Here is a 24167-nt window from a genome sequence, read left to right as displayed (position 1 = left end):
ATTTTTAGTTTATAAGAGATTATCACCAATTTTTCCTCAGAAAGATGTGAGCTCTTCCAAACTAGGACAGTCTCTGCATCAACCAAGTGGTCCAAATCTCCCTGATTCCTATCAGAGGAATCACGGTCCCTGCAGATACATGCAGTATGCATGACATAAATGTAGATCATTAGCTCATACCTAGACATAATGAATGCTGAGGCACACTATAGCTTTAATGACTTCTGCATGCTATCAGAATGAATATTATATGCTGATTCCAGTCCCGTTTGTGCTATTCTACAAAGGTACACAGCTAAACTCCAGCTTTGACTGAAAAGTTTCTAAATTGCAGATTCTTGACAGAATTTTTCTCTTATGTTTGTGTGCAATTTGCCTGGGATCCCGCATCTAGTGAAGAATTAATTCATTTCAGTGTCTGCTACTGTCAAGCCTCTTGGTTCCTTGCTCTGTGTATCCTCAGCCATCTCAAAAAATGGCCTACTACTAAAAGCTCATATGGACTGATGGGCTGCTTCTCCATGATGAGGTCCAAACATATCAGCAGCCATGTGCTTCATGGCGACTCTCAGTGATACTGCAGCAAGCTGGATCCATCTTTGAAGAAGAAACTTCTTTGCCATACAACCATGGCATATCCTGCACTTTTCCATTTTCTCTGTGCTCTCCACTGAGTAAAATACTTCCTTTAGTTTGAGCAGTGATTTCCCAATCCCAAAATGTGCAACAGCTTAACAAGCACAGATGAATCTTTCTTTCAGTGATACCTGTAGTTGTCACCTGCTATTTCTACCACTCCTTGTTGATTCTGTATCTTGTCTTTAACTTCCAGACTACTACCATCTGCGACCATCATTGTGCTATCCAAAGATGATACTAAATTCCACCTTCCAAACAACTTTTCAATACACTTATCATGATGTTCTCATGTGGGAAACTTTTAACTGAACAAGGGGTTATTCCAGCTGTCGCAGTGGATAAGCCATAAACATTTGTTCTTTTGTAAACTACATGAAGGGAGAAAATAAAAATCTTTTGAGGATGCATGTTTCTTTGCCAACGTATTCCAATGGTTCCATTTAGGTCCACGCTTGCAGTCAGAACTTCACCAAGGCACCCAATCTGTCCTATCCTTAAACTCTCTCTTGTACAAATGACAGTGAAGATACTGTAGAGATTTAAGCATGTCTAAATGTTTGGGTTCTGTTGAGTGGCATAAGTTCTTTCCATACTAGAGATCATCATCTAAGTCTGTGGTGTTTCTGTGTCAATACTGCCACGGGACTGTAAGGTCTAGAATTTGTGCCCAGTATGAGCCAAAAAGGGTTTTGAAAGGGTTTTGTAACGGGATAGGCAAAGGGAGAAGTAGTTGTAAGAACCATTTCCAACACCGAAAAGTAAAAGGTTTTACTCTTTTGTTCACTTACACAGCTTTTCACCTAAAATAATTTTGCAGTGTTGGTCAATGCATAAATAAATTTTCTGTAATAGGAACACAAAGCTCTGTACAGGTGGGTGGCTGTGGAGTTGACAGTTCTGTATGGCGGCAAGTTTCTTTAGTGGAAACTCCCCCATTCATAGGTTTTGTGTGCAAAGTAAAAGACCTCTTTTGGAAGTAACTCACCATCCACTAGGCATTCTTCCTCCTGTTCTGCAGAACAGAATATATATATTTTCAGATCATTTGTGCTAGGAATAAGGCTGTTAAAAATGTTTCTTCCAAAACCAGGTCATTTACCTTAAGTACAGCAGACGAATCTGTGCAGAATAGGAGAAAGAGATACTGTGGACTGCCTTTTCTACTAGCTACTCAACTTGTCCCAGCCACAGATCTCTTGCTGTGAATTGCCTCCAAAGTTTTTTGGATAGTTAGAGTACTTCCCCTCATCCTTTGGACCCACTTGACATTATCTACTGGTAACAATCGAGGTGAAAAATAAGTACTACAGCATTAAGGGTACTATTTATTCATTGTAATAAACAATAATTTTTTTAAGTTAAAGGTAATAATTTTGGATATTAATAGCCATATAAAATATGGTGCTGTCATTTTCTTCTGAATCATAGCTAAGGGTAAAGCCCAAGAACTAGCTGAAGGCACATCTCTGTCTCTACATATTTCTTCAAAACTTATTTCTTCTTTCCTGCTGGTCAACAACAAACTAGCTGCTTACATGGCAGGTTTCCATGGTTACAATCTTGCATGGGCCCACACGGCACAACTTATATCTTTGTTAAATCAAAAAAAAATCTCCTGCTTCCTAAGGAGAAAGTCCTTACTCTTGTTTTTTCTTTTTTATATCTACAACATGACCTCAGAACACAATCGGCATGAACTTGCAGGTGGTTGCTTTGCCTCCTTTTTTGGATCAGTTTTCCCTTGTATCTGTGTTTACTAGATTCACTGCTCACTCTACAGACTCCATTTTCAAATTCAGTTTTCCCAGTTTTGCAATGGACAACTTCTGTGTGCATTTCAAAACAATTAGAAGTTATATTTTCAAATCTCCTGCTTAAGTTTTTTAGCATGTCTCATTCAGTAACTAATTCATGACCTTTCTGCACATTTCATAGAGCATTTCATACACATTTTAATAGACCAATTCCGACTACTGCTACTCATCTGTCTGACCTAAACAAAAACTCAAGCCATTGCTTGTACCTCCAAGGTCTGCCTTTCGGTCTGGAGGAACTTCCTAAACTATACTGGGAATTTTTGGTATATACTAATATGTCCTGGCTGGTTTTGTATTTTTGAAAAGCATTCTGCAGTCATCTTTCACAATACTTACATTTAACTGCATTATTTCTTAATCTTGGCACTGATGTCAATATTTCTTGTTTTATAAACCAAATATAGTATTTTTTTTACTTACCTACAAATGCAATTTATCAGATCAGAATCCTCTTTTCCATTGTGTTTTAAACATAGAACTGTTCCCCTAGAGTTTCAGACAAGCAGATTCTATGGTAGCTGTATCATCTTCTGGTTCCTTTCAATAAGAAAATATTCAATTTCCCTGGCAAATCTTACAGATGCCATAAGTGCCTTTGGTTTCTTTGCTTTACCTTGATTGCAAAACCCAGTCACTGCTAATGTGTCTTGTCAGGTTCTGTGGTATCTATGTATTGTAAAAATGTGAGTGTCTTCAGGTGTCCCTCTCTTCTTCCTCTCTCTAGCTCTTAGCAGCATCCAAGCCCCCTCGGATTGATGGCTGTCCTTGACATATACATCATGGCCTTATAGCAGATCTGAACAGATGAGGCTGAGTATAAATTCTGAAGCACCATCAGAGCTGGGCTACCTAGAAAGGCTACCAGAAGTGCTCCTTTCTGCTCCTTTTCCTCACTATTCATATAAAGTGCAATGCTGACATCAGCATTCTGGGATTTTCAGTAGGCATTTCTACCATCTGAGGTGGGAAAATGTAAGTAAGTCTGCAGGACGCACACTAAGTAAAAAAATGACGAACAGACAGTCTCCTGACAGGTTCATTTTTACATCCAGGTGTTCACTTTACTTCCACAGTAGCCTATGTTTCTGCTTACTTTCATGTGCTGATTTTTCAGCCCAAGTCCTTTTTCCAAGTTCCAAGTTTATTCAAGCTTTTCTGGCAACCCCTGATTCATGGAAAGCCTTCTGATCAGGTTTTCAGCAATCAGGTTCGTTGTTGTTCACTGATGTGACTTGCCAGGTTCATCCCATTTCCAGATGGGGAACATTGCAACCAGACTTCCCACTCCATCTGGACTTTTTCAACTTGCTGTCCCAACAAAGATTCCATTTTTGCCTTCAGATCATCTTTCATCCTTATTTGGGAAACTTCCAGGTTGTCTTTTTGCTTCTTTAGTGGAGTGTCTCTCTGGTTTATATCTCATTTTAATTCTTTGTGCTCTCATGCTAGCCTTTATTTTAACTGTAGCCTCCTTTGGTTTATGAGTCCATCTCCACTATTTGCTCCGTCTCATCTTAATAAAGTTAAGTAGCTCACCATTTCTTTCTTTGGAAATGATTTTGCTCTGACATTTATGCCAACCCATCTGTCCTGCTGAAAGCTGTTTCCATTCAGGGTGGAGCTTGTGAAGTGCATCTGCTTGACAAAGTTGACTATATAATGCACATGAAATGTTGAAGGGGCAAATACAGAGATACAGAACTGGAATGGACTGCCTCAGTCATCAAGATTTGCCAACTGCATCACAGACGTTCATCACGCCTTCTCTCAAAATAGATTATACTTCTTGCCTGCACTGGTCCTACTGTAGGCTGCTTCAGAATCTCACTCTTTGTTTTCTAACTTCCTGTCCAAAGTTATTTAAACCCAGTTTAAACTAACTAGTTCTCATGCCATATTGTTTTTTTAACTCCTGTTCTCCTTCTCTGGCTCCTTCATGATGTTTTTAGATATCAGTTGTATCTACTCTCATGATTCATTCTATTAAATTAAGTCAGGTTCTTATTGCCTTGCAGAAAATAGTGTCCCCCCTTCCCTGATCTGTCCCCTCTCATGCTTGTTCGTGTCCAAAATCTTCTCTCAACTACAGGGAAACTGAACAGCTCACAGTATTCTAGATGAGGTCTGATCAACTAATTTTTGTTGTGGCATCAATATTTTCTTATTTCTAATAAAATAACCTACAAATAACAGTCTAAATTTCCGTTTGCTCTTTTTATGCATCTAAACAGTGACTCATAGCCTGCCTGTGATCTCTGTAGCTTGTTACCAAGCTATTTGTAAGATCTCCAAAACTAAGGAATGCACCTTGTAGCACAATAATTCTTTTAGCATAACATATTTTTCTCTGGATTTACCCACTTAATTCTAGAAGATGGGAAGTCTAGAGAAATCGAGTTTAATTCATTGGTGCCCTATAATTTATTGAAATCTGGATAATCTAGGACTATTATACTTCCACTGTTTATCAAATGAACTACCTTTTCATGTTTTGCAGGGACGAATGTATACAGCAAAATGTAACTGGTTTCTCTAGTGCAAGGCCTTGTCCATCTGCTACCATTCAGCATATAGTAACAAAAAATATAATGGAGTTAAATTAAGAATGAGAAATTGAAGGCTGGACATCAAGGAAACTTTCTGAGAGTGATTATATAGAGGTTTTGGAACAGGCTCCCATGGGAAGCAATGGAATCCCTATTTCTTGGCACATTTAAACTTAACATGGGCAAAACATTAGAAATGACATAACAGAACAATCCTGCCTGATTCACAAAAGGAGCAGATGATTTCATGTCTCTTCTGCTTTCAGCTCTAGAATTCCATGCCAGCAATACTGGATAAGTACTAAATACTGCTAGGCTAACAGAAATTTCCTTGGATGTACCTGTACAAGGGATTTTTCAGTTAGAAATACCTTCTACAGCAGGACCTTGGCCAGTGAGCAAAGAAAATTTATGGATACTTCCCTGCCACTGCAAAAACATGACAGCGACTCATTTTTGTTATATATTATATATATATATAAGAGCATTTCCACCAGCAGTGTATAGACACCTGCCTTCACTCTGGAATAGCATGAGCTCCAGGGAGAGTATGCTATTTTTCTGCTCCTCTTCCTTTGGCTGTCTCACATTCAAGTGCCAAACAGGCCCATGCCTGCTTACCCTGTGTGCTCTGATAAGAGCATAACCTGAGGCTGTATTTTAGTGATTCAGGATGGTTTGAAATTACGTGGGAACAGTTTTGTAAATACACAGGGAGAGACCTTGTCAAACAATCAAATTGTTTTTACAATCCAACCCACTCAATTATCTCTGGGAGTAGATGTAAAAACAGACCTGCTTAAATCAACAGAAAAATAGTACAAAGAAGATGTAAATCACTGGGTGGGGGAAATGCACCACATATTTTTATATCTGAAAACAGAAGATAGGAGTACAGTCAGACAATAACAGGATGCTCTTTTATAGTATAGAGAAAAAATACAGTAGTAATTTTCTGACTTTCTTTCCCCCTTTTACACCCCCCCCCATTTTTAAAGCAGATTAAGCCTAACTTGTTCCTTATAAATTCAGTTATTCTACATCCTCAAGTCTGTTCACCAGGTATTTGTATGAAAACTGTAAGTCAGTATTGTACCATTACTAACAGTATCTACTGTATCTTCTTAAGTTAAGGAGAAGGAAAATGAAGAGGAAGAGGGAGAGGAGAGGAGAGGAGAAGAGAGGAGAGAAAGGAGAGAAGAGAAGAGAAGAGAAGAGAAGAGAAGAGAAGAGAAGAGAAGAGAAGAGAAGAGAAGAGAAGAGAAGAGAAGAGAAGAGAAGAGAAGAGAAGAGAAGAGAAGAGAAGAGAAGAGAAGAGAAGAGAAGAGGAAAAAGAACATTTCATTTTTTCTTCACATCAAATGTGGAGGCCTATCTGCACGGAGTACATTTTTCTTGCACCAATGGAATGGTACCGCTGCAAAATAATACCAAATTTCACCCAGAGTTGAAAAGGAATGCCTCACCAAAGCAGAATTAAGAGGAATCTAAGTAAAATTATCAGGTGTCAGATTTAAAACAAAATAAAGAGCTTTTCTTACAGTGCAGAAGTTAACTGCAGCCCAAAGTATGAATGGTTCAAAAAGTAGATTAATTTATGGAGGGTAAGTACTTCAGTAATTATTACAGACAATGATCCAGATACAATCTCCAGCACTGGAAATTGCTAAATTTCTGATTGCTGGAAGCTGGTTCTTACTCTCCTTCCTAAGCATCCTCTGCTGGACATTATACTTCAATAGTGCACACAGTCAGCCTTTGGTCTAGCCCAGCAGAAACTTCCTTTGTTCTGATATGAACTGTGCTCGAAGTTGTACCTTTTTTCCCTTTTTCCACCAGCACAAGGTAAATTTATTCCACAAGGTTGCACTGGTGAAGGTTGCACTGGTGTAGCTGCAGGGCTGCAAAACATGCTCAGCTCAGTGTGCACAAACTCTGCCATCACATGATATATATTCTAATGTCTGCAGCTCTGAAAAGGAGTTTTCTGGCACAGAAAATATTCTCATGTGGAGCAAATTTGCTTGTTTACTGTGAAATAATTTACTTTCTTTGAAAGATTAAAAGATAGGCTTTTTATGGTTCATGATAAACTTGGGCCTGAATCAGAGCAGAGGGTTGCATTCCCTGCATTCCTGACAGGTCTCAAGGGTGAGTTGTGGCATCAGCTGCAGAGGAACAGCACAGAGCACTGAACCCAGGCCTTGGCACTAAGGGGGGTAAAAAATACTTCAAACATAGATACAGATAGCCTTAGAAGTTTTGTTAAAGTTGAATACAGTAAGAGCCTTAAATGAACCACTAACTGGTTCATCTAACATCTTCAAAACAGCGTAAGTCAGCATGAGTTGCGAGGTTTTGAAAAACATTTCCGCCTTTGAGTTAGCTTAGTTATGCGAGTCCTCAGCTGAAGACTTCAGATGTGGTTTCATAACTGACTCCAGGAAATCTAAGACTGTGGTGTCTACAGAGTGGATGACCCCATCTTTCTGCTCACCCTCCCCTATGTGTCAGTGCTTTCACTCATGTGGCTGTGCAGTGGCTTGCATCTGCTAATCCACCTGAAAATGAGTAACTACTTTTTATGGGGCTCATTTTCTGTTGGACTGCAAGGGCACGACCACTAATGCTGACACAAGGAAAGTGATGGGAGTGTGTCGTCAAAAGCAGGACCATCCCTTCAGCAGCAGTAGAAATGTTACATCTACTTACGCTGACTGTGAAAAGGCACCCTTAGAATATTATCTCTAGGATGTTCTTCTAAAAATAACAACCTTGCCATAAATCCTCTGTCTCTCTATGACAGCAGCTAGTATTGCTCTTCCAGACAAGTCTTAAAAACTTTTTAAAGTTTCTTACAATGGGCAACAAAAAATAATAGTCAGCTTTGAAAATTATTTGATATGATCATAATGCAGATGAATAAAAGAAACTTCCATTCTAATTTCCAAACTTTGCCCATATGTATTTCTGTATTGCACTTTGATAATATTGTGACATTGAACAATCTGTTTTTTCACTGTTATTTTCATATAAATCTGAGCCCTCTTAGTGAACATCTGATCTGAGTGAAGTCAATGTAAATATATATTGAAATTTTTTTAGCCAGCTGCAGACTTTACTGTCAATGTGCCGATAATGATTTTTGTTCTTAAGATGACTCCAGAGATAAATTACTCATTTTATGCGATGGAATAGGGTGTTTGGGAGAATGTTTTATTAGATTCCTTCAGCTATCCAGATGTTAAAATATCAGAGAAATTCGGTCGTATCTTCACAAAGCCAGATACATGAACTTTTTATGCAGAATTCTGTGTTAGTAGGGAAGACAGATTTTCCTTAAATAAGCCAACCAATTTAATCATACTTCATTCCTAAACAGCCACAACCTTTCAGCAGCAGCACTGACAAGCTCAACAACACATATTTTAATTCTCTGGATGTCTGTCTGTGACTCATTTTCCTTTTCAGGGACATTTGGGTGGACTGGAGAAATGCACCATGAAGAAAGAACTGCAGATTGGGGCTCAGGACTAAGGTGATGTGCCTCCTCACAACAGTGAAGGCTCAGTGCATACCAAAACAGTGCTACTTCCACCTGTCGGGGGAGGAAGATTTATGCTCTTATCAAATTGCATATGAGATAAAATCTAGTATCACTGTACTGATTCCATTAGGGCACTCTTCAACACAGCCCAGATTTTGACTTTGATTCACCAGAGGCAGGTTTAATTTCCATAGGTCTACTCCTATGATTGATGTTAACTGCAAGCTTTAAATAGATGATTGGTGAATCATGTCCACTTAGGGATACCCAAGGCATCTCAGGTTAAAGTTGTACTGCAACAGACTCCAGGTCTGCTGGAACACACCCAACATAGGAATGGACTCTGCAAGGTGTAGTACATACAAAAAAATACGTGGATTTTGGGAAGCATAGTATCAGGAAGAGGTGGCCATAAAAAAACAGGGGAAAAAACCCAAAAAGAAGGCAAAGCAAATGAAAGTTCTTTGATCATGCTCTCAACTATCATACTAGCTCAGACAAGAGTCTACATTCACATCATTTACTAACAAGTGGCATTTATTAGAAAATTACAATGCAATAGTGGGTAGAAAACAGGAAAGCACTCTTTCCTCTTTGGAAGAGGGTTTTTCTAGCTTTTTTTGTTGTTGTTTTTGTTGCTGTAACTAATTTATATATTTATTTTTACAAAATAAGCCCGGTTACTGAAAATTAATTTATGTTCCCTTGCTACTATACCAACAAAATGAAATCCAAGTTCTTGCATGATGTGACATGTAAACCATTTGTGCTGAAGCGACTGCCAGAAATGGATGGAAAGTTTTTATCCTGAAGAAACAGTCAAATAAAATGCTAGCGTAATCTAAAATTATTCACTGACAGTAACTGCAGAACTTTTTGTGTCTTCTCTTTTTAATCATCAATTTAGCTGAGTCTGGTATTCAACAACTTAGAGCATCAGCAGAGAAAGTGATGTTTTGCCTTCTGATGTTCAGTAAATCTGAAAACAAGTGGGTTTTTTTCAAAAAGGAAGACATAAAACTATTTTTTTGCATTTCATGGGGAAAAAAACCCCATCAGTAGTGCTGCTGTCTCAGGTAAAGCACACGTTTTCAAAGAAAGTATGGTGAGTGTGTTACACTGTTTTGCCAGTTTCACTCAGATCCTGATGCAGGTCAGGTTTTAAAAGCTGGACAGCCTCAGCTCCACCTAGATGCTGTGATCACAACTGCGTGCGCTTATCTCAGCATTCTCGTGTGCCATGATTCAGCTTCATTTCCTTTCTTTAAGGCAGTTCGAAGTCAACAAAAATAGATAAATGGCTTATTTCTTTTTTCATAATATAACTTTGTATTTTCCAGACAGCCACTTGCTCCTTTGCTCAGAGAAAGTTAGAACAGAGTGACCATTTTTCTGCACCAGGAAAAAAGGTGACAGTTCATTAGCTTGTGCTATCAAACTCTAAAATTACACAGTCACATCAATCCATCTCGTCTCCACTATGGAGCTTCTCTGTTTTCACAAAGCCTATTCAAAACTTCCCCAAGGGCCAAGACCAACACTTGAAAAAGAGTCTAACTTTGTACAAAACCAAAAGCATGCCCTATTACCCACCATCTGAGACACCACCGCCCGACCTCATTCTTTCTAGTGCTGTTATTTCAGACCTGTATCTGTTCTGAGTCTGACCACAGCTGGGAGTAGTGATCTCCACCCTGCCCCACTAATGTGTAACATTAGTTTGAATCTTTTATTCATTCACTAACAGCAATATCAGGAGATTTCTTTAAATGACACCAATATGCCCTGACCACTGATCTGCCAGAAGGATTCTTTAGCATTGTGGCAATAACTGGCTATCAGAGAGAGACTGCTTTGAAGTTAGGATTTGCAGCATCCAGAGTACTTGGGTTGGATCAGTTTTTACTGGATTACTTTCATGGCAAGGTCTTTTTCTCCCATCTGAAATGTTTCTTTGTGAGCAATGAAGGAGGATGCATCTTGGGAATTATTTGATACTTCAAGAGATGATTCTTGTAGTTTATCTTGCACTAAGCTTGTCTTCTGAAGGAAATGCTGCAGCGCCCTTGTATTGATCACAGTGATAGCGCATGCAACGTGCCTTTTATCACTGGGCTGTCTGCACTATCACTTTTCAATATAACTCTGAAGCAAATCCTTGCAAACTAGGACTTTTATTAACTGATGTATATGTAGATATAATGCAACATTTTTTTCTGTAAACACTTCAAAACAAAGCTGGTCCTGACGAAGTCAGTGAAAGTTTCCTCACTGCCTGGCGAAGAACTGCAATTTAGACTATTTTGGGAATGGTGAAGTCAAGAATATATTTACGTTTAAAAAACAGAAGTTTAGGGTTTAAGTTTTGTTTCCTGTACTGTGTTTTAGCAGAGGGGAAAAAAAGAAGAATTCACACACCAAAGCAGCTAGCAAAAGGTAAAAGCTGCATTCAGAAAAGGAAAACTGATGGCCTGTGTCAGCTGATACACATCTAGTAAAAGTTTCTAACCAGCACTCAGGCTGTAGGAGCAATGAAGACTGACATTTAAAACCATACCACATTTTCACATTGTAAGCGACACTCCCCTGTAGGTTTCTACATATCCAGACAAAAGTTGATTTTGAAGGTGTTAAACACTAAGTGTTTTAAAACCAATAAATTTTTAACTTAAGAAAGCCATGGTCATAGCTGTTTTTTTTAAATAAGAAAATAACGATACGCTAAGTTCTAGGTGTGAAAGCCATTATTCACACCTGTGCCCAAATACTTTATTTGTCATTGGTCACTGAATTATTCAATTATTTTAATACTCTTTAGCATAGCTGCAGTTGCAGCTTGTGCAAACACAGAACAAACTTGCATGTGGACAATCCCTTAGTCTGAACAACTCTGGTTTACAGCAGTGCTAAGGGTACTACCTAATAGGTTCTGAAATACAATTTCTAGCACACAAGTATCTCTAGATACTTGAGCATACGTACATCCTACGCATAGCAATTCTGGCAATGTTCTCTTACAGGCAGGTCTTGGTACATTTTTGCCTCAGTAGATGCACTCTATTTCTGGGTCTTTTGGCTTTCCTTCCTACACAGGCTACATGATCATGGACAAATTCCTGCTCAGTTCTGTAGATATTTTTTCCTCATTTTATGCAGAACTTTGCAATTTTAGCTTATGGATCAATAGAAATACTGATTGAAGCTGTTACTGACCGATAACTGGGAAATGAAAAATTACAGCAATTCAGGAACAACCTTTCTCTCCTTTTCTTCAAAGCTCTGTTTTGATTTACAACATGATCAATCCTTACTGACCTCAGCAGAGGTTCTTTCAGCTTTGGATTAGGCTACATCCTACAGGCAATGAAAAAAACCAGCCTCAAAACACAAGTTTACATATGCTTTATGCGACGAGGATACCTTCCTATGTTTAGCAACGTGATGATATAATTTTCTGTTGCTTCTTGCCTTCATTCACACTGAAGCTGGAACGCAGGATGTCATAGTTACATCACACAATGATGGGAAGATTCTTACGGTAACTAATAATAACAACAGATTGCTTTTTATCAACATGAGGCAGGCTAATTTCTACAATATGATGTAAAATGCAAACTGGACTCCTTTCAGTTTCTTTTCTCGGCAGTTCTCCCTTTCCTGTCTTTAGCATAAGTGATACTGCCATGGCAGTTGTGATGCTCAGAATAGAAAATGGAAACAAAAAAATTAATGAGCAGGCAACAAAACCAAATGACACCCAACATGCATACAGCATGGTTACTCTTCAACATACTTCAGAGATGCTGTGCCAAGCTGACAGCAGCTGATTCTGGGGGCAGGGCCAGCAAGCGTGGAAACGGGGTCAAAAAGCAAGGAGCTGGCAGGGCATTAATGCAGGAGAGGGACAGATCTTCTCGGAATGAGCTCATGTCTGAGCCAAGGATAATCAAGAGAGCTGCTGGGAGAAGGGCAGCAGTGGCAGGGGGCCTAGAGGTACTGGAGGTGCTCTTTAACTGCTGGCTTGGGAAATAGCTGTGATTTTGGCTGTCAGGTCCACTTGAGCTGCCCGCAGCACAGCCCTATTCGGAATCATTCAGTAACATATGGGAGCAAGCATTGAACCCATATTCACAAAGATGGAAAATCAGAGGCATGACAGTGTGGCATTTTCACAAGTATCTCTGTATTTTTTCAGGCAAGATACCTGGGGATCAGCAAGAGCTTTATCTTAAAATAGGTACTTCAGAAACTTTCACCCTACCTGTCTGGCTTAATGTGCAAAAGAATTCAGTACCACAACGGAAGCTAGACTGATGGAGTTTCAGAAAACCAGCACATACCGATCCTTCAGTAATCAATCATGATCTAATTTAGAACCAGTAATCAGTAGCTGATTACTTGTACAAAGTAACCACAATAATTTCAATCCTGGATGGAAAGCAATTGTTTTCAGGGACACAAGTAACTTCAGCTGCAGAGATGGTTTTAGAAGCAGCCTTATAATATGGGATAAAAAGCCAGGAACATAGAGAGTAAAGCACACTGCTGCATTAAAAGAAAAATAAAAGCCTTCAGAAACTTACCACTGAGGTAAGAGCCATCTGAAAACTGTAGATTCGTGCAAGGCCAAAGTCAGCTAACTTTATCTGCCCATTGCTGGTTACAAGGATATTTTGGGGTTTCAGGTCCCGATGCACCACACGATGTGAATGCAGAAAATCCAGTCCCCGAAACAGCTGAAGCATCATATCCTAAATATAAGGAAGAAATCAATACGCAATTATCAAGACAAGGTGGCAAACAAGTAAACCCCCTGTCATAATCTGCAAAACTAATGTAATAAATATTGACTTAAATATGTGCACAGGAGATAAAAACAATTACTAATATAAAAAGGACAGGATGTTGGTAGAACCAGCTGACTTGAACAAGGTGTCCTTATCAAGTTAATGTATTGTTTCTAGTTGAATTATTTGAGGTTGATTGATAGAAGTATAAAGACTGGTCAACATACTTAAAAGAAATAGCAAAAGCATGTCTGTAAATCCCAGGACAACTTCAAAAGAATGCTGCCCAAGTAAGAAAAACACATAGCAACTTTTTGCTCTTAACTTTAAACCACACACCGCTTTGCATCTCAAAAGTTTATGCTTTGTCCTGCCCCAGTGAAGTGAAATTTTATCATTCACTTCAACAGGTACAAGGATCTGTTTCAATCAGAAAAGCTGTTAAAATGACAAATTCACCAGGATTTAATGTTACAGAGAGAAAAAGTTTACTTGGCAATACCTGTTGTAGGGAATTCACTGAATAGGACAGAAATTACCTTTAGATCAAAGTTTAGCACTGAATCAGTGATTATTATCATAAGTAAGAGTTCTCATTTTGCTTTCTGTTTTGTTATAGCGATGCAATCTTCTATGACATTTCCACAGCTCAAAAAACTATTTCATCTGTACTCCTGTTTTCACATTAATCTTAGTAACGTGAAAGGAATGAATCAACAGACTCAAAACTAAATACTAGAAATCCCCTAAATTCCAAATTAGAAGGATACTGTCAACTTGAAAATTATATTTGCAAAACAGGCAGCTACAAGAAGACGCTGCAACAAGTAAGAAACAAAAGGAATAAAAAAAAAGTTTATTTTCTGTATGCACTTGACTTGAGTTCATGAAACTCCAGCTCTGTGTTTGCTGGTGACATATGCCCTTTCCATAAGCCAATCTTATTATTAGCAATCAAAATGATCTTGGAGAGGTAGATGGCATGAAACATGAGAAAAGGGAAAAAGGATAAGTTGAAGTTGCTTGCTTTTGTTCTTCTTTATGGACTTGGGCATGTTTCAAGTAAATATTCAAGGCACACTATTAAAAAGAATTATATCTGAAAACAGGTTTAAAAATAGCTCAAAACATTCAACTCAATAATATTGATTTAGCTGGATGCATTTTTAAGGTACTTTTTATAGACATTGCTATATAATTTAATACAAAATTATTATTTTCATGTAATGTTCCCTGATCATGTCTGCAGAAAGTATTATAAAATGTGCAGATATTAAGGCTGGAAGCTCTAATCTGACCTCTGATAAAACATGGCCATTTCTACATATAGCCTATAACTCTGCCTGCCAAAGAGTAGTAACAGTAACAGATCATAAAGTAATCAGCTTTTATTTTAAGACCCTGATGATGGAGATACCACCATAAACTATGGATGCTGTGACAGCATTTAATTATTATCACCTCTGAAGAATGGTGGTAAATTGAAAACCCTAGTTAACTGATGCCTTTTATTCCCTTTGCTTCCCCAGGAAAAACTGAGATCTGATCATTTTGATAACCAGTATAATTTGCACCTTCAAAACATATATACGAAGTGTATTAAAACTTCTTGTATTTATATAATTTTCCTTTGCAGTTCAGAAATATGTGGATGAGCTAAGACTACAGCTCTGCAGGTTTCAGTCATCAGTAGAATTAATACATGTCATATCTGCTCACTCTGTGCTATTATAACTTAAATCAAATCCCAGCTGTCTTTGGATCAGTCTTGCAGGTGTAAAGAACATGCCAAGAACATTTAAGCACATGGTTATCTTAAGTATGTACTTAATGGTTTCACTGAATTTGGACCCAATTTTTTTTTATTCCAGGTAGACATAATACCAGATAAAATAAGAAAATAATTTAAAGAACTCAAGGATTAGTCAGTAGACCCTGGCGAGTCCCTTTTTGGTGACATTTCTGCATCCTATTCATTTGTCAAGTATGTAAACTCATTCCTGCAGTTACCAAACATATCAAGAATATTTTTTTTCCTACAACTGATGCTGGTTTTTTCTTTCTCAAGCTCAGAAAATGTAATTCTGCTCTGCTAGTTGCAAGCAATGTTTTCAGTTTCTAAATTCAGAGTCTTCTTCCAGGCACAGGTAAAAAAAGAAAATATTTGAAAATGGAAACTGGTACATCTTTCCCTCCCCCCATAGGACTCAAAAGATGAATATCATTTACTGAAGTTCTCTTCACACACGAAAAATGAGATATGCTGCAGAAAAGTGTACCAGGAAAGAGTAAATTTAAAAGGTATTAGAAAGAAGAAGGAAAACTGAGACAACAGTGCTGTATTTCCTCTTCCAGGAAATTCAGAGTTTGTCCATACAGGCTATTCTCTAGTATTCATTTTGGACTGTTGATTATGCTCTTTTGCTATCCCTTATTACTTACTTGTATGAACAAATTTCAGTTCAAAATTATCTTGGAAGAACAGTCCAAAGATTCCTGTGTGTAAAGAAGTAATGTAAAGAGACCATTTACTATTTGTGATTCATTATTGTCCTGTTTTTAAATTCTCAGCCAGTTAGAAAAAGAGCAGAAACCAAAACACATGACATAGGCTTATTATTATGCACTTTAAATACAGAATACCAAATTGTGCGGCTCAGAATTTGATATTTGTTTGCACAAATAGGTTTTCAATATCAAAGCAAACAAAAGAGAGCGCTTTTAAATTACTTTTTTATCCATAATGAATGATTGATTCTGTGCTATACATAAGCCTAGTCAAAAACCATTAGGCCTCATGTTTGGAAAATGACTTCATACTCTTAGTCAGCCACTTGCAAGAAACATCAGACTCACTCTGGGCTGTGTGTTTTCTTTGATACTGCAAATAGTACCAGAAGATACTAACCTTTGGTAGCAAATTGGATAAAGGCCGTAAATATGCACAACCCAGATCACCAGCTAATTAAATAGGATAATTCCACTTATCTCATGGAAATGCATCCTTTTTTATTAGTGATGATTACCCAGTATTATCTCAATTACCAAGATCTGGAAACAATTGCAAAAGAGTCTTCATGTGTCTCAAGGATTAGTTTGTTCCACGTCTGCTTTTTCCTGAGAAATCTTCTCTGGTAGCTAGGCATACCATACTTTGGAATTACAGTTAAAATCATATTTCAAAAGCTAATTGAAAAATGATCAATTCTATTTGAGAAACAAGAAGATTTACGCCTTAGTAGATTTGAGGAACAAGCTCTAATGAGTCATGATCAAACCTCTACTGATGTCTATCAGATGTTCTTTGGATATTGTATGTTTACAAACATAGACACAGAATAGCGTCTGTCGTTTATGTTAGAGATTTCTGCCATGCTTCTAATATCACAAAAGCTACAATGGTTGTTGCCCGAGTTGAAGATATATACATTATTTTACTGCGATTACTTTTAGATAATCATGACTTTACAATGTTTTTCCTTTTCAGGCTACGTTTTCAATGGAGTCTATGCACAAATCTAAAATATTTATCTGTAACTCTGTTGAAAACTGAGCTATTTTGGGATGTGACAAACAAATATACTTTCCTTAGAGGCAAATATGTAGCTTTAATTTTGTAAAAGGCTCAGAATGGAAACAGCTAGGAGCAAAATTTGTTATGGAAATGCATCTTTTGCATGTTCCACTGTATACAGTATGGGTGATGGCATTGCTCAGTCTGATACTTACTGAATTTATCAGCACTGAATGTCAGGACCAAATTACGATGAACTTTTCAAGCAATACCATATTATGTCGTGAGTCTCAATAATACAGAGAAATATGCCCTGCATATTCTGCCTCTGGTGTCAGCGAGGATGGGGATAGGCTTGGGTTTGGCTGAGCGGCTGCTGTTGCTGCCCCTGCCAAAGGCAGACATCACGGCTCACATTTCCCAACTCAGAGGGAACAGGAGAAGAAAGCCTTCATTTCCTACAGACTTTTCTCTCCTCCTCCTTCTCCTATCCCCTCTTGACTCTACACTTCAGTGAGTCCTCTTAACCCTCCTTCAGCTTCTGATCCGTAAGTCCCTTCCAAGCCATTGGTTTTCAAAATACTGCTCTGATCCTTTAAGTCACCCACCATCTTGACTTCCAGCTAAGATATCTGTCAACTGCCTGCAGTAACTTACTTGTTTAAGACCATCCAGATTCTCTGGAGTGTTCGCCTGCCTAATCCAAAAGAGGACGGCATGTCTTTCAACCAAATAATCCAAGTATCTACTCAAAGAAAACAGCAAGTATGGAGTTGTTTCAGGTGTTGGTGCCCAGGTGCTGGCAGCCGGGGTTGCATGAGCCTCTGTCAGGGGAGACCAGGGGCTGCCCCATGCCACACACAGCCGGTTGCAGCCGGCTCCAGCAGACCCACTGCAGGGCACAGCTGGGCCCATCAGCCAAGATGGCGGCGCCTCTGTGAAAACATATTTAAGAAAGGGCAGAAAAGGCTGGAGGGAAAGAGGAGGAGGGAATAAAAGGAGTGAGAAACAGCACAGGGAACTCCAAGGTGAGAGAAGGAGGAGCAAGAAGAAGACAAAGAGGAGGTACTCCATGGTAGAGCAGATATCCACACTGGAGCCCGTGGAGGACCCACACTGGAGCAGGTCCCACATTGGAGCAGGTAGATATGCCTGAGGGAACTGCAGCCTGTCGAGAGGACCTATGCTGGAGTTAGGCAGAAAGGAGCTGAGGAAGAAGTGGCAGAGAGGAGCTGCTATGGACTGACCACTGACCACAACCCCTCACAGGGAGAGTCAGGAGTGATGTGGAGGCTGGAAAAAGGCAGGGGAAGGTGTTCTTTGAATGTTTGCCTTTTTTTTCCCCCCACTACCTGAATTAGCTATTAAATATCTATCTTAAATGGCATTAAACTAAGTTCATTTTCCCCAAGGTGAGTCTATTTTGCCCATGATGGTAACTGGTGAGCGATCTCCCTGTCTTATCTCAGCCCATAAGCCTTCTTGATCCTTGTTCTTTATTTTTTGTAGCCATCCTGCTGAGGCGGGGGGAGTAAGTGAGCAGCTGGGTAGGAGTCTGGCTGTTGGGCTAGGCTAACCCACCTCATGGTAAAGGTATAGATACTAGATTTCATCTTTGTAAAGGGGGACACAGTGTGACGCAACCTGAAGGAAAACACCAAGAATAGTATGTCTTCAGAGAACACAGGCACCCAGAGGTAACATACACATATGAATGGCTGCTCATTATGTGAAGCTCACATTTTTCTTCCGTTGACTAGTATGTAAAGAAAGAAAACCTTTAACCAGACTGCCCTTGGTCATGGTGACAGGAGTTCCTAATACTGGAGAAAGTAAGTCTGTGGAAGCCCACAAATATACTCGGTCGTATCACCAAATAAAAGTGACACAGTATCGATCCTTGTCAGCTACAACAGACCCTAAATTTGTATTAACACACAGGCTTTTTAAGGCTTTTTATTTTTTTTAACCTGCCTATTTTCCTCTTCCCGCTCGATTTCTGTGCTAACATTTGGTAAAACACAACAATCCTTTGGAATCTCATAACATTTCTCCTACTCTCCTGTGGAGTATCTCACGCACCTGCACAACAGCCTGCATCCTTCACCCAGAGTGAAGGTTATCTATTTGTAACTCGTTTTTCTCTTTTTACTGACCAGAATGGAATGTCCCTATTTTGGATGGCAGGTGTTGGGATACTCATCCTGAACATTTCCTGCAGGAGTGTTTGCATAAGAGACAACTGCAAGTGTAAACAAAAGGGATGAGTTTTAGAGAGCAACGTGTAATGAATCAGTCAAGCTAGTTTGACAAAAAGGCTCACTGCCTCTCACTGAACAGCAGGACCTTCTCTGAGCAGAAGAGGAGCAGGATCATGCTTCCTTCATATCCTACAGGATTATACAGAACATCAAATTGCTTTCATTTTAAAGGGTATTTTTTAAACATGCTGGAATGAAAGCTTAAAGAGTTTTCACATTCTCTGGGCCTATTTTTGAAGCAGAATAATTACAGCACTTCTATGGTTATACTTTGTAACAAACAGTCAACATTAATTAATGCCAAAAAAACAATGGCATTCCTGAGGAATTACACAGTACAGATACATGAATAACAAAAGACATGATTAATGTTGTTACACTGAATCCCAAAGGCATTACTAATAATGTAGTGACTCCCTGTTAAATGCAGTGATTTTCTTTTTTAAATCTTGTCCTCACACTGGGCTGGGAGCCCATCACACCAGCCTATCTATCTAGAACGACATGACTGTGATGGTGAGGGCAGAGAAGCAATTTGCCACAGCCCATGGAGCTGCAGGATGCTCTTCTCCGTGCAGCCGGCTGGGTGCAGCAGCTGGAACACAGTAAGAGGCAGATAAATCCCTGTCCTTGTGCCCTGTCCTTCTCTCAGGAGAAAGCCATTCTGATCAGTCTCCCTGCAGGACACGCGGAAAGGGGAAGAGGCGGCTGTGCTCTTTGCCTTGACCTAGCCACACTATAGCCTCTCAGAAGTCATCTGTGATTCAACCAATATACACCCAGGACACAGAGCTCTTATTTTTTCTTATACTGGGTAACTGTTTATCTCAGAGTAGTCCTATTGCTTTCTGTGAAAGTATTCACAGGGTAAAGGTCGTCCCTCAGAAAAGAAGACTGCTGTGATATTCCTGTCAATTAACTAGAGCGTGCCAAGAGAACGTGAACTTCACAGCATGTTCAATTTAAATATGTTCACTGTTTTGATAAGAGAACAATAAATTCAAATGACCTGTTCACTTAGTCGTATTAATCAACCTTATGGTACAAGATAAAATGTTAATTTTCTGTTCATAGAATAAAATGCTGTACAGCGAGAAAAATATAGCAAATTCATTTAGTGCATTATTAGCAGAAGGGAACTAATATCTGCCAAGCTTATGCAAGGAATTGGTCTAATAATTGTTTTTGTTTTGTATGCTACTACCCTAAAAGTAAACAATTTGTTGCAAATTAATTAACAGCTATATATATATTTAAATCTGAAGTAAAATATTTGTGTAATTATTTTTGAATTGTAAAATTATTTTAATCATATCAAAGATAATTTAATACTCAGAGTAGATTAGCGGATATTTTAAAACATATTCTGATAAACATTTTCTAATCTATTTTAAACTACTTTTGTAAGAAAGAAAAACCAGCTCAGACAAGTGATTCTGGATTATCCAGTTGGTAGGATGAAGAACCCTACAGACATGCACACTCACAAAAGTATGCATGTATGCATACATGCATTTTAGTGTTTTGAATAATCCCACTGAAGGCAATGTTATCCATACTAGTCCACTGCAAAAGTATAAACACTGAAATGAATCTAGTTGGTTGGTTGGTTTTGGGTTTTTTTTCTAATGGCCAGAACTGTTTGTATAACAATGTAAAATATACAATACCTGAAGGACTGGAGTCTTTAAAACACTGTTTTGAAGACTATTTTGGTTGCTGTTAGAAGTAGCAAGGTAACCAAGGTTATAAAGTCCTAAATAAATTACTGTGGAATACAATTATCAGTCAATCAGTTAATAGTCAATCTAGTAAAACTTGCAAATATCACTATTATGCATGAACCTGCCTATATATCATGAAGATTATATGTCAGTCTCAAGCAAAAGTACTGCAACTGTGCACAAGATTCAGGCAAAATGCAAAATTTTAACTGAAATATAAAGGTCCATGGTAGTCTTTGAAAAAGTTTGAGGCTTAACAATACCACTGCATTGCCACAAGTTCCTGATTGAATTTTATGTATGTATATAATAGCTTTCAATATACCGAGGCACTATTTTCCATTTATTATTATGCCACACTCCCCTTTGTAGACTGAATTCAATTCATAGCCACCACAGCAGGTTTAACATGCTCCAGTCCCTTTGCTTAAACTCACCTACTGTCCCTTCTGAGTTAGAAGGGACACTGGATTTGTACTGCCACAGGAGATCCTGACCAAGCTTATTTTGGAGTGCTCCAAACACTCCAAACACCAGTGCTCACGAGCAGCAAAGGCGACATAATTAAGACTAGATTAAGACAAATAGATGCACCCAATTGTGTTCAAGGAACTGTTCTGAGTAACCTTCTGTCTGCCCTCCTTAAAATAGAGGTCTGGATTAATATTACAGAGGTCTTTAAAAGTTTCAGTCTTAGTACCTGTCTGTTTTGCCAGTATCTTAATACTGCCAGATTTTCATACTGATCTCAGCAGTTGTGAACTAAAGACCAAATTCAGTGTAACAAATGTGTACTTAACATCTGTGGGATACATACGTACATACACATGTATAGGCACACACGTGGATGCATTTCAATTTGGGCAGATCAATATTAATTTAAGTGCCTATAAGTCTTTCCACATCAATTTCTCATTTTATAGCTCAACACTTGTCAAGTTAGTTTGCAATATAGATCTTTGAAGTTTTACTTTATCAGCTGGTATTTTTCATATTTGATGAGAAGAATTTGCATGACTGAAAGGAAACATATAATTATTGTCCTACTTACTTAGTTTCAGTGAATCAGTGTACCAAAAATTCCTATCGAAGTGGAATTACTAGACATGCAAATGAAACACCTAACATTTTCTGTCTGGCTATTGGTATTTTTAAGAGAAAATACATGCAAATTAAATAAGAACAGAGGGGAATTTTGTTTTAAAAATCTGACAGAAAACAACAAATGTGGCACTGTTATCAAGACCTGACCCTGCTATGAAATTTTTACAGCAGGTAAATGTAACTTTGTAATTAACAATCTTTTTCACTGCTCAAACATTTCCACTCTTTGTGCCCAGTAGAAAAAACAAGAGAAGGCATAGGTCTTTAAAATTTATAGATCTGAGCCTAGATAAGCAAACAAACAGATTTTTTCCCCCTGTATCTCTGGATGACATCATCACAGTTTTGGACATCCCCAAATACTTTCTGGGAAACTTCCTTTCTTTTATTACAAGCTTTTCATAAAACTGTATTGGAGACAGTAGTTTCTCACAGCACATCCTGGTTTGACAGTTGTTACCTACCCTGCTTTTTTATTCCTCGTACCATCTGAAAAAGAGATGAGGACTAAAATAAAACAAGAAATCCCCCAAACTCTTTACTGGCTCACCCAGTTGGTAAGCCCCTTACAAATGACTTGGAATGGGATCTGTGATTTGTATGCATTGGCTCTGAAGTCCCTTCTGGCACATGTCTGGGGACTGACACCCATCAAAATTTGGTATCTAAGCATGACATCAGGTCAAGCTGGATAGCTGGGGCAGAGCTGCAGTTTGAATTCTGGAGTACAATTTTTACATAATCCCAGCTTTGCTAATGGTCATGTTTCTCAACAAGGCAAGTCAACCTTCCTTCAACTGATGCTGTGAGCCTCTTCCTTCTGGGGTAAAACCCAGACTTTCACTTGACTAAGTCAATCTGTTCTGGAGCACTGTGTATACTCCCCTATCTCTATCACTTCTCAGTAGAGCATAGTGCTTTCAGTTTTTAAAAAAGATTTTTGATCGCTTCTAATAGTATGTATTTCCTTCTCTCATCGTGGGACATCATTGCCATTTCCTCTTCCTAGACTTTGCTTCTGCGTTCCCAAGCTGTATTTTGGGACATCCTAAGTGTATCATCACTTGTCCTTGCGGAAGCTCTCCTGATGTAATCAGAGAAGTTAGTCCACCCAGAAAATCCGCAAAGCTGGATGTGTCTCCCTTTAACTACTTCAGTATGCTTCTGAGAGGAGTTTACAGAAATCATTGTCTCACTCCCTGCCAGAATCTACAAACTACAGTAAATTATCAGCCACTGATGAGCCGATTCTCCTCCAGCACCGCTCACACGGGTCCTTACGAGGAATGGTACCAACAAACAAAACCCCTTCCCTAGAGAACGCTGCTCAATCAGCACTACAGCTATTTAGCAGCACCTTTGTGACACTGATGGACATAATAGCTCTTTTTAATTTACTCAAACTCCATGAAGGGTTAAAATATGGCATATGTTGACAGCCGACACTCCTTGCTAACAGGAAAGACACATTGCTGTGGGGCCCAGATCTCCGCTTCTCCTTCCCTGCAGCTGTCTGTGGATAGCAGCTAATTGTATCCACTTGTTTAACCTCGGGGATAACGTCTGGAGGGGACCAAGTGCCACAAGCGTACTTTTTTTTTTTAACGGTCATTTCCTCCCTGGTGTAACTTGCATGACAGCATGTGACAAGCAGAAATTAATGGGGACACTGCTGTGCCAATACCTCTTGAATTGCTTTGACACTGGCTGCAGGCTGCCTGCTTGGCCACCCAGCCAAGACCTCACATGAAACGTGGCAAGGGGCCCACAGCTCTATTCACTAACAAGCCAGCTGGTCAGTGATTAGAAAGCTGAAACAATGCTGTGCACATACATCAAGAAAAAATGCTTTACAAACAGCTTCGGACTTAGGACGTAAAGTCTCCTAGAAGAGCAAATCTGTAAATTTATCTTCCGGGGACTGCTAACTTAAGCTAACATTAGAGACAATGTGGAAGGTCCTGGAGGATGACTGCCCTATCTTGTCACCCGAGCCCAGGAAGGGATAACCTCAGAAGAAAGACTAACATCTTAACACACTCAAAATCATGTGCAAACAGCTTAGACCACATGGATTCTGGTCCAGAGGAGCATTCAGATTATGTAAATACATAGTGATTTATGACAGACTACTCTTGCTAATGGTCTACGAACACCTTGGCGACATTACTGACATTTCTGCAGAAATTCTCATTGGATTTGTCTGCAGTGTGCCATCAAGAAGGCTG

At 38.9% G+C, this 24167-nt stretch overlaps 1 protein-coding gene across 2 annotated transcripts in view; it reads right to left on the bottom strand.

The window, feature by feature from the left end:
• The window catches only part of CDK6 (cyclin dependent kinase 6), a gene marked incomplete at both ends in the record, with an annotated part of 128315 nt that overhangs the window by 59086 nt on the left and 45062 nt on the right, over positions 1 to 24167 (bottom strand). For both annotated transcript variants that reach the window (XM_081996989.1, XM_081996990.1), the window contains one exon: positions 13133 to 13300. In XM_081996989.1, coding sequence (XP_081853115.1) covers positions 13133 to 13300 — 168 coding nt within the window. The remainder of the gene's footprint in view (positions 1 to 13132; positions 13301 to 24167) is intronic.

Source organism: Phaethon aethereus (assembly GCF_964289735.1).
Source record: "Phaethon aethereus genome assembly, chromosome: 2".
NCBI classification, from domain to species: domain Eukaryota; kingdom Metazoa; phylum Chordata; class Aves; order Phaethontiformes; family Phaethontidae; genus Phaethon; species Phaethon aethereus.
This window is presented reverse-complemented; position numbering and strand designations above follow the sequence as displayed.